Source organism: Schistocerca americana, chromosome X (assembly GCF_021461395.2).
Source record: "Schistocerca americana isolate TAMUIC-IGC-003095 chromosome X, iqSchAmer2.1, whole genome shotgun sequence".
Taxonomy (NCBI): Eukaryota; Metazoa; Arthropoda; class Insecta; order Orthoptera; family Acrididae; genus Schistocerca; species Schistocerca americana.
Genome location: NC_060130.1, coordinates 298,925,239 through 298,937,479, shown reverse-complemented (window position 1 = coordinate 298,937,479; position 12,241 = coordinate 298,925,239). Strand labels below are relative to the sequence as shown.

General features: G+C 42.9%; 1 protein-coding gene across 1 annotated transcript in view; it reads right to left on the bottom strand.

The window, feature by feature from the left end:
- The window catches only part of LOC124555972, a 96,649-nt gene extending 84,716 nt beyond the window's left edge, over positions 1-11,933 (bottom strand). Inside the window, exon 1 of the mRNA XM_047130018.1 lies at positions 11,918-11,933. Coding sequence (XP_046985974.1) covers positions 11,918-11,933 — 16 coding nt within the window. The remainder of the gene's footprint in view (positions 1-11,917) is intronic.
- Positions 11,934-12,241: the final 308 nt, after the last annotated feature.

Genomic DNA, 12,241 nt, shown 5'->3' with positions numbered 1-12,241 from the left:
TTATTTCAACTCTTATTTAAGATCGCAAACGCTAATTACGTACTAAAAACGATATACAAATAAATAGAACATGCATGCACAACGCACAACAAGTCTCTCAATAATTCAAATACTTTTTAATCGTTTCCAAAAGTACTCTGAACTTCAACTCAAAAGCATGGCGAACATAGGAAGCGCGAGAGACGTTTGACAGAAAAATGGCTCCTAAGCTAATCAACCAATCACGGGCAACTTCACCTATGGACACACTCTCTGTACACAGGCAGTCTATGCCTGTGCGTGTTACAGTGCCCCCTATGACAGGCAAAATATCGATGACCCTTGTCACGCAGTGCATAGCACTATCCAAGAACACCTGCAAGAGGTGAATAGAATCACTCTGGAAGCTCAATTCACAACTGACGAAATTGAGAGCGCAACCTTCCGCGCAGTTAAGGGAAGGTCGCCAGGTTCTGATGGCCTCTGAGCAGAAATTTGCCAGTTCTGTTACATGCTCAGAGAATCCCTTCATGCTATTGCTAATGACGTTTGGCGAGGCGCCAAAGTACCCAACGCCATGAAAAAAAAAGTAGTTGTTTTCACGGAAACTGGCCTGTATGCAGCCTGCGGCCTATCACGCTGCTTAATGCAGATTTCAGATTCATTACGCGCTCGACCAAGACTCGTATGGAATCAGTCTTTGAGAAGACAACGCAGCTACCAATATTGTGCCAACACGTAGAAGCATTCTCACTGCAGTGTGTGGAACACACATGCGATATTCTCCGCAGCAGCGGCCGGAACTGAAGGAGCAATTTTATTTTTAAACTTTTCTAAAGCGATTGACCGTGTGAGCCATTAGTTTAATAGAAGCGTTGACGAGTACGGGATATCAGCACTCGTATTACGGCAATCCTCCGCGGCGCGTAACCAAATGCTTCCTCTGAAATTTTAATCAATCGTCACTTCATAAAATTTCCCCGTATTGGTCGGTCTGTTTCTCTGTCCGACAAGTACGCCCACTGTCGAAGGCTCTGTATGCTAAGGCCTTTGAATCACTAATAAGTTTCATTGGGAACAGAACACGTGACTCTGCTGCACAACATACGCAGACGACGTGTTTGTCTCTCTTCCGAACAAAACCTGGCCTCCCTGGAAGACTTATTTAAAAATTACTTGAAGGCGTCTGGTGCTCGAACCAACACCAGGAAGACCACCATACTTCTCCTCATTGGTGGCTTTGGCAAAACTCCTGAGGTGACATCGGTCGAGTAACAAAGCTCACACTGTTCTCTTACCATTTTCTGGGAGACCATACATGACCGCACGTTAACTAAGAATATGTGAACCTTCTCAATCGCATCAGGGCCACGCTGAATTTGCACTCTGGCAGACACCTGATATTCCTACAAAAGTTCAATTATCCATCGCAAGCAACATTTACGATACTATCCAAGTACTTCCGCTCTCTTAAGGTTTGGCGGCGAATACTCAGCTGGATTTAGCTGTTTTCTTCTCCGTGGCAACAAGCACAGTTCGTGGCACTCATCTTGCCTCGCTCACGGGGTGGTCTTGTTTCATTAGAATTAGAAACAAACTCGCGGCGCTCCTCATCAACCTAATGCGCATCCCTTCTGCACAGTCTCTTAACTAACATGAGACCAACGAGCATAGTGCCATTGATCTACCTCGCTACGATTCCTCCAGAATACCAACTCATCCAGATATATTTTCTTGAATTTAGTTACGTTCGCGCCAATATCACAGAAACGCACAGATTCTTAAGAAGATGATATACAGGATGTTACAAAAAGGTACGGCCCAATTTTCAGGAAACATTCCTCACACACAAAGAAAGAAAAAATGTTATGTGGACATGTGTCCGCAAACACTTACTTTCCATGTTAGAGCTCATTTTATTACTTCTCTTCAAATCACATTAATCATGGAATGGAAACACCTAGCAACAGAACGTACCAGCGTGACTTCAAACACTGTTACAGGAAATGTTAAAAATGTCCTCCGTTGGCGAGGACACATGCATCCACCCTCCGTCGCATGGAATCCCTGATGCGCTGATGCAGCCCTGGAGAATGGCGTATTGTATCACAGCCGTCCACAATACGAGCACGAAGAGTCTCTACATTTGGTACCGGGGTTGCGTAGACAAGAGCTTTCAAATGACCCCATAAATGAAAGTCAAGAGGGTTGAGGTCAGGAGAGCGTGGAGGCCGTGGAACTGGTCCGCCTCTACCAATCCATCGGTCACCGAATCTGTTGTTGAGAAGCGTACAAACACTTCGACTGAAATGTGCAGGAGCTCCATCGTGCATGAACCACATGTTGTGTCGTACTTGTAAAGGCACATGTTCTAGCAGCACAGGTAGAGTATCCCGTATGAAATCATGATAACGTGCTCCGTTGAGCGTAGGTGGAAGAACATGGGGCCCAATCAAGACATCACCAACAATGCCTGCCCAAACGTTCACAGAAAATCTGTGTTTATGACGTGATCGCACAATTGCGTGCGGATTCTCGTCAGCCCACACATGTTGATTGTGAAAATTTACAATTTGATCATGTGGGAATGAAGCCTCATCCGTAAAGAGAACATTTGCACTGAAATGAGTATTGACACATTGTTGGATGAACCATTCGCAGAAGTGTACCTGCGGAATCCAATCAGCTGCTGATAGCGCCTGCACACGCTGTACATGGTACGGAAACAACTGGTTCTCCCGTAGCACTCTCCATACAGTGACATGACAACGTTACCTTGTACAGCAGCAACTTCTCTGACGCTGACATTAGGGTTATCGTCAAGTGCACGAAGAATTGCCTCATCCATTGCAGGTGTCCTCGTCGTTCTAGGTCTTCCCCAGTCGCGAGTCATAGGCTGGATTGTTCCGTGCTCCCTAAGACGCCGATCAATTGATTGGAACGTCTTCCTGTCGGGACACCTTCGTTCTGGAAATCTGTCTCGATACAAACGTATCGCGCCACGGCTATTGCCACGTGCTAATTCATACATCAAATGGGCATCTGCAAAGTCCGCATTTGTAAACATTGCACTGACTGAAAAACCACGTTCGTGATGAACACTAACTTGTTGATGCTACGTACTGATGTGTTTGATGCTAGTACTGTAGAGCAATGAGTCGCATGTCAACACAAGCACCGAAGTCAACATTGCCTTCTTTCAATTGGGCCAACTGGTGGTGAATCGAGGAAGTACAGTACATACTGACGAAACTAAAATGAGCTCTAACATGGAAATTGAGCGTTTCCGCCGGCCGGAGTGGCCGTGCGGTTAAAGGCGCTGCAGTCTGGAACCGCAAGACCGCTACGGTCGCAGGTTCGAATCCTGCCTCGGGCATGGATGTTTGTGATGTCCTTAGGTTAGTTAGGTTTAACTAGTTCTAAGTTCTAGGGGACTAATGACCTCAGCAGTTGAGTCCCATAGTGCTCAGAGCCATTATTTTGAGCGTTTCCGGACACATGTCCACATAACATCTTATCTTTATTTGTGTGTGAGGAATGTTTGCTGAAAGTTTGGCCGTACATTTTTCTAACACCCTGTATACACTACTAGCCATTAAAATTGCTACACCAAGAAGAAATGCAGATGGTAAACGGGTATTCATTAGACAAATATATTATATTAAAACTGACATGTGATTAAATTTTCACGCAATTTGGGTGCACAGATCCTGACAAATCAGTGCCCAGAAGAACCACCTCTGGCCGTAATAACGACCTTGATATGCCTGGGCATTGAGTCAAACAGAGCTTGGATGGCGTTTACAGGGACAGCTGCCCATGCAGCTTCAACACGATACCACAATTCATCAGGAGTAGTGACTGGCGTATTGTGACTAGCCAGTTGCTCGGTCACCATTGACCAAACGTTTTCAATCGGTGAGAGATATGGAGAATGTGCTGGCCAGGGCAGCAGTCGAACATTTTCTGTGTCCAGAAAGGCCCATACAGGACCTGCAACATGTGGTCGTGCATTATCCTACTGAAATGTAGGGTTCCGCAGGGATCGAATGAAGGGTAGAGCCACGGGTCGTAACACATTTGAAATGTAACGTCCACTGTTCAAAGTGCAGTCAATGCGAACAAGAGGTGACGACACGTGTAACCAATGGCACCCCATACCATCACGCCGGGTGATACGCCAGTATGGCGATGACGAATACACGCTTCCAATGTGCGTTCACCACGATGTCGCCAAACACAGATGAGACCATCATGATGCTGTTAACAGAAAAAATGACGTTTTGCCATTTGTGCACCCAGGTTCGTCGTTGAGTACACCATCGCAGGCGCTTCTGTCTGTGATGCAGCGTCAAGGGTAACCGCAGCCATGGTCTCCGAGCTGATAGTCCATGCTGCTGGAAACGTCGTCGAACTGTTCATGCAGATGGTTGTTGTCTTGCAAACATCCCCATCTGTTGACTCTGGGATCGAGACGTGGCTGCACTATCCGTTACAGTTACGCGGATAAGATGCTTGGTATCTCGATTGCTAGTGATACGAGGCCGTTGGAATCCAGCACGGCGTTCCGTATTGTCCTCCTGAACCCACCAATTCCATATTCTGCTAACAGTCATTGGATCTCGACCAACGCGAGCAGCAATGTCGCGATATGATAAACCGCAGTCGCGATAGGCTACAATCCGACCTTTATCAAAGTCGGAAACGTGATGGTACGCATTTCTCCTCCTTACACGAGGCATCACAACAACGTTTCACCAGGCAATGCCGGTCAACTGCTGTTTGTGTATGAGAAATCGGTTGGAAACTTTCCTGATGTCAACACGTTGTAGGTGTCGCCACCGGCGCCAACCTTGTGTGAATGCTCTGAAAAGCTAATCATTTGCACAATACAGCATCTTCTTCCTGTAGGTTAAATTTCGCGTCCGTAGCACGTCATCTTCGTGGTGTAGCAATTTTAATGGCCAGTAGTGTACAATCACGGAAAAGGACGCACGTGGAAACACTATTGAAGAATGGGAACCGCAGGTGAACTGGACAGTTCTGTGGCTAAATATTAACCAGCCTTACGGCCTTCACGGATTCGCTCACTATGGTATCTATCACTGACAAAATCCGTACTACAGACAAATTGCCCAGAATCTCCCTCAATGTAGCAGCTGCCTGCCACAAAGGCGGAATCGTTGAATCGCTCGCACACAGATTTGTTTGCGGAGCAGCGCAGGACATGTGGGATTTTCTCAGATACCGACTAGCCATCACTGATGAGACGAACGCATGGTATCTGAACGTTCGAGAACCGACGCGGCCTGACCGCACGCGATACCCTATTACTATACAAAATGCAGCACTATGGATGAAATGGTTGAAATGGCTCTGAGCACTATGGGACTTAACATCTGAGATCATCAGTCCCCTAGAACTTAGAACAAGTTAAACCTAACTAACCTAAGGACATCACACACATCCATGCCCGAGGCAGGATTCGAACCTGCGACCGTAGCGGTCGCGCGGTTCCAGACTACAGCGCCTAGAACCGCTCGGCCACACCGGCCGGCTATGGCTGATCGTACATATAGTCAGATACACTGAAAACCAAGACTACCTTCTCAAAATATTTGTCCTATATTTAAGGGGAATATTTTCGGATTGCACGGGATGTCAATCATCGGAAAACATTTGGCAACATGCTGTATATGATGATCAAGGAATCGCGCCAGTTAATAGATAACCGACGCAGTGATCAGGCAAACTATAGAAGAGACTTACACTGCTATGACTATGACATGTAAGTTACACATGTGTGTGAGTAGAAAGAGAAGTCGGCAACAAAGAAGAAACAAGTACACGGATAAATAGAAATGTGCTCAAAAGAAAAAAAGGACAATTGACTTTTACCCACTAGAAAGATGAATCTTATGTCATGATAACCAATAACAGAAAATTGCTTTATTAGAAGAATTTTTTTTACAGCAGATATAGAAACCTTCCTCCATTGTGTCCGGAAATACGTTCCTTTTCTTCTGAAGTGAAAAGAAATAGATTTTATTCAGCCTAGAGTAATATGTGCCTGAATTTTGTTAATTTTTTGCTTTGGAACAGGAATTTAATGCATTGTGAAGTCGGAAGAATGACAAAATTGTATTTCGTGGTATCAACATTATTTCATTATGAGGTCACGCACGCATTCAACAAAGGCACTGAAATATAGCCTATGAAGACACGTTTGGTGACAGTAAGGAATGGTTTAAGAGAAGCTTTGAGGCTCTAAAAAAGTAAAATAAAATATTAAAAAGGTGGGTAAGACTGCGGACCCTAAGATCGACAACTTTGGTTCCAACCCCGCTGGTTCCTGTTTTTCAGTTTTATTTTATTGCTCCCAATGTTAAACGATTAATAATAAGATTTAAGTATGTTTAAACAGTTAAATTTTTATACGTAAAATGAATGTTAAATTTAGTAACTATCACTAACACTGTAAGTCAAAAGGCTATAGACCACCACCTTGTCGCACAATGGTAAAATTTTAATTTGAAATATGTATTTCTCTTCTAGAAAATGCTTCTTGTCAGTGCCTGTAGGAATACGCCCTACAGTTTCTGCTGCATCTGCGTAGAGTCCATGGTTACTAGGCATAAGAAGATTTCTCCGATTGTAAAGAAAGCCTACTAACATTATTTTGGAATAGAATCTAGGGATAAAGGGAAGTACTGGCAAGGCAACATTTAATAAAGGTTTCCTGTTGCAGTACGTCAAACATCTTTGACTAACCAACTTTGTCAAGTGAATCTGAATGTCTAAAACAGAAATTAGCAAAACTACCTGCTAAGTAACTTCTACAACCTCTAGAAGCCTATAGTAGAAATTGAGAGACACCCTTATATCTGTAATAGCATCAATATGTTAGTTAAAAATGGCTTCTATACATCTTCAGGGTAGTAATGTAAATGAGTATTGTAAACCGTTTTTCTCTTTCATGATCGTGGCTACAATAACCTAATAAATGTATATACACCTCAGAAGGTTTGCATTTCCCTGTTGTGACAAGTATTATTACCTTTGAAATAGAAAAAAAGAAACAGAAAAATTCTTCCGTGACGACCATTTCACCTGGGAATTGTGGGTGGTATATTAGCTTATTTCTTCTTTTTTCGGAAATACGTATTGTATGCTCTTAGTTTGACATCCTCCATCTCCTCCCTATGGAGATACGAGACGAAAAGTACATCTGATCTTATGAAACACCTCAATTATTATTATTACGAACTTGTACAACGTCTCTGAATATGGCACTGGTAACAACTTTTTTATATCTCCACATTGTTATCTCCACTCCACGAAAGTACACTGAGCTTTCCGATCAGTTTTGAAGGGGAAGCATCTCATGCATACTACAAAAATAAATGCTCATGTTGTAACACGTATACTAACATTCTTAAATGAGTAACATATACTTCACCCACGTAACACATTACAAGACATCTGCTTGTAAACTGTCACCCAAAAGGAGTGTGCCGACGACCTATCCCATCTTTGTAATTACTGTATAATACTAATCGTAATACTAAAACTAACACTTATGTTCAAGGGCTTCAGTAATTACTGAATGTTCTAAGGCAGAGAAATAATTACAATGATGTCCTGCACAACAGCTTTGTAACTACACTGAATTTGTTCGATTGGAGCCAGCCGTGGTGGTCTTGCGGTTCTAGGCGCTGCAGTCCGGAACGGCGGGACTGCTACGGTCGCAGGTTCGAATCCTGCCTCGGGCATGGATGTGCGTGATGTCTTTAGGTTAGTTAGGTTTAAGTAGTTCTAAGTTCTAGGGGACTGATGACCTACGATGTTAAGTCCCATAGTGCTCAGAGCCATTTGAACCATTTGTGCGATTGGAAATAGTTTTGAGAGGTATTTTTAATGAGCGTTGATTACCTAGTCGCTATGGAATAATTACAAAATTGAGGGAAAACAGAACGAAAACGTCTCCTTATGGAAGAGAAAAACGTAAATGCCTGCTCTGTAACAGCGGAACGCGAGTCATGCTTTCCTCAGAGTCACTGCTACGCGATAAAGATTGCTGCCCGCGTCCTGCCCAACGACCACTACTTTTCTGACATTGAGTTGTTAATATATCATGCATCTGACTATTGATTTTATCGGAAATTTGTGTGAAATTGCCACGCAGTATCCATAGTAGTTACTGCAATCTTTAAATTACCTACTGTCTGGAGTTAGCCAAGCGAGCAAAAAGGGCCCAAGATTTTGATGCATCAACAAAAATCTTTTATTTTGCTGTAACCGAGAGAGCGTTCGACTGTACTATGACATGTATAAATTTGTGTGATTTCTACCATAACAACAGAGGATATGGTCCTAATTCTCATGCCTTTCGTAAGAGATTTCACAGGAGTTAGATGTGTCCAATTCCATCATTATGTACGTTGTTGTGACATGAAAACTTAGTGTGCTGCACGAACCAGTCACTATAAATCCTTGTCCCCCATGAGAGACAAAGTATTGCTTACGTACAGAGGTTGTTGGCGAAAACTCCATACAGCGGGAATAGGACTCGCTACGCTTCTACTTCTTCCGTCCAGAAGCCATTAGTAGCAAGATAAAACACGCGTTGTGGATTAGAGACCTACGCACATGCTGGCGTTGCAGTAACAAGTACTGTGAAGACATCGAACCTCAACATAGCTCCTCCTGTGCTTCAGTTTTACAACTTAATGCTGCTGTTTGTGGTGGATGCAGACTAGTGTTGTTGTTGCAGTAGACAGTTTTATACCAGGTGACATAACGGCAACCAACTACACTATGGGATGTTCTGTATTAAGTACGTGTACTTTATCTCTGAATTTAATGGCTGTTCACATGTTTCATTAACAATAACAATGCACGTAGACCTGTTACCCTCTGCTTGGTTAAGGTTTCATTTTGTTATTTAAATTCAAATCTATGTTCTCGTTAATATTACAGTTTTCTTTCTAGCAGTCGAGAATAAGTAGAAAACTAAGACGAAAATTTTGAAGTGATCTAGTAAGAAACTGTGCTATGGCTTATGAAGAGCTAACAAATGTTGATCGTGGATGTGGTATGTTGAGTGTAGAGCATGATTTCTGTTTACTGTTTAGAAATTTTGTTATAGCTTTCAAAATGAGAACTAGCGACGGTTGTCACTGGTACGTAAACTGATTTCCTCTCCTCAATGTCTACGATGCTTTCTCATCAACGTAGATTATTTCTCTACAATGGGAGCTCTTTACGAAGCTTGTATAAGCGGTATTGTCTGCTGCAGAAGTTACTCCTTAAGACAGGAGATCGCGAGAATTCAGTTCGGAACCCAATGTAACTGAAAACGATTAACCGGAAGAAACTGGGAGAGGTTTCAGAAATTCAAAGTCAAAAATCCAGGAAGTGACAACAGTCAGTTGGTTTTACTAGTTTATATCCAAATATTATGGTGGATACGCTAGCTTGCTGCCATCTAGTGATGACACTCGGTTGCCCAACATAATGTTGTTGTCAAACATTCGACTGAACACCGCACTAGATTTTGCTTCTGGTGAGTTGTTTCCTTCGTGAGAAGCATTGTAAAGGTATTCCCTTTTCCCATACTGCGTGCGAATGTGTAACTATGTAAGGTAGCCCAAAACATCTTGTCACAACCGCACAATTCGACCTTTTTTATTCGGAAATTGTCTATACGCTGACGGCGCTGTATTTAGGGCTACAACATGTCTGGTGCAGTACTGTTAAGCTCACAGATTGCCTTAGCTCGAATCACTTATTTCGTAGCTATTGACGTAGGACATTTTTTAAATAGGCACGTGCAGCTGCGAGCGTGCTACGTAGTGACATAAATTGCATTGAATTGTAACGACTTCAAAACGAGTGAGGCCTAAGACGTATGTTGATGGCAGTATGTTACGCAACAGCCTGCGGCAGACAGAAGTGAATTTTAAATATCCGGGGGCTGTAAACAATCTGTAAATACCATCAGTGCAAAATTTTCGCTGAGCAATATTGCAGTGCCAACAGTGTACATTTACTTTCTAGTAGGAGTTCTGTGCTTTTTCCCAATTTCAGAAGGAAGAAAAGGAATGTCTTACGTCCCGCCGACTATAAGGTGATTAAACACCGTGTACAAGCTCTGAGTGGGGAAGGAACCATTTCGGCATTCGCTGTATGCGACTTTGGGAGAGCAGGGAAACATAAATTTGGATGACCGTACTGCGATTTAAGTCACGAACACCCGTACTCTAAGTACAGTGTCTGACCATTGCCTCACATGGCTTCAGACAGTCGAGCTATTTTAACTGGCTTCGGCTTCGCAACTATATGGACGGTAACGCTCCCCTCAATTCCCCCTCCTCTCAGATGCACCAGTAATAAAAGTAGAAATAACATTGATTAGGTTCCAACAGCTACCGAGGACGTTCGAAACACAGTAACACAGGTAAGGCATATTTAAACTCTCGACGGTGCCTGAGGCGGCACTGCGTTCCCCGGTTGGGGATGCAACGACCCTACAGAAACAAATGAACGTAGATTTTGGACTCCTCTGAAATATCTAATACTAAAAAAACCGTATGCTTCTATATAACCGCAATCTGACAAGAGCTAAGTTTTCAATTTTTCAACTAAGTCTCCGACCGGGTGCTGAACGATATCAAAGAAAAATAATTATTTGAACCTTTCTTCTGAAGTGGGTCACATCGCTTCGTTTACTGCAGGTACTATTTAGACAACTCTCTCCTTCCTGAAGTATTATGATACACAGATGTACATTTTCACTTTGGTTAGTATAAATTACGTACTGGATTCCCTTGCACTTTTCATAATTTATGTATCAATATATGTACATAGTTTGTACCAAAATACTCAATTCTGACGTTACCTTGCAATATTAGTTTTTATGATGAAAATTGCATTAAATACGGCAAAGTTTAAATAATGCGCAAACGTAAACATTAGGTTACTTTACAGTTCAGTCTGTTACCACAATCTTTATTTGCCATTCAAATCCGTTCACTTTGCCGACTAAGCCAAAGACCTTTGGTTAATCTGAATGTTGTGATAAATATGCTTCAATATTTATCGTTTATCATTTCATAGTATCACATTACAGAAACTGTTTCAAGCGTCTGAACTGCTTTACCATACTTGTCTTTAATATACAATGAAGTCTGAAAGACTCATTGGCTTACAGTGCAGGCAGGAAATGCCGCTTACATACGTCAGACCACACGAGTCATTAACTTCCACTACCTACTATCTGAACCATATCTGCATTGAACTGATCAAGTATTAACATAGTAAAACCTGAAATCATCAGATAAAAGTAAACTTTGTACCTATGCTATAGGTTAGGAAAAAATTCTTTAAATACGCCATTAACTACCTCTACGTAAATTAAGTCTTATTATTTGTGAATATTTTTCTTGAATTTCAGCCCCAGTTGCTCAAAATTTCGCCGTGACCGGTTTCGGCTGTTAGGCTGTTTACAGTGGTGACAAATTAACAACAAAAAGCTTTCCTGTCACGTTGAGTGCACGCCAGCTGATTAAGGGGCTTCCGTTGTTCAGCTGTAAGCATATAACACGAACTACGAGACTAAACCGTCCGCGGAGAAATTCTTGTGCAGCTCGTGCTGCAATTCAATAAAAATATTCCTTACAGTAACGTACACCCTGTGTCGGAAGAAAAATATTGGACAAAATAGCTCGTTAATAGTTACACAGTCCGTAAACTGTAATAATACGTCAGAGTTCACTTAATATTTCGGGGTATACGCTAAAAATGTCACCAATTTCCACTAAAAGTTGTACCACGAGTAGAAACACTGAATATGATGATCATATCAAATTTCACTCTGCGACGCTCTGAATACAGTGTAACGTTTGTGTATGAGCTCCCTGGCGGCAGAACGACTTACCTGCGGGTAGTCCCATCGCGGAGTGCGACGGCGCCGCGGCGCTCGCCAGCTTATAGCATCAGCGGGCATTCACCCTGCCCCGGTAGCTTTTCCGCTTCGTGCAACGGTCCATCAAGGCCGAGGCACGGCCTGCCCTCAGTTGACCGCCAGAGACCATGGCCCGCTCTCGGCCACGGCCACGCCGCATCCCCAGCTAACGCGAGTACCTCCTAACGTCAAATAACAACCGCTGTTCTGCTGCACACTGACTCACAAATGTTTTAGTTTATGCCTATAATCTGAAACCACTGTGAAGTGAGTGGTGGAGGGTACTTCTGTTGTACT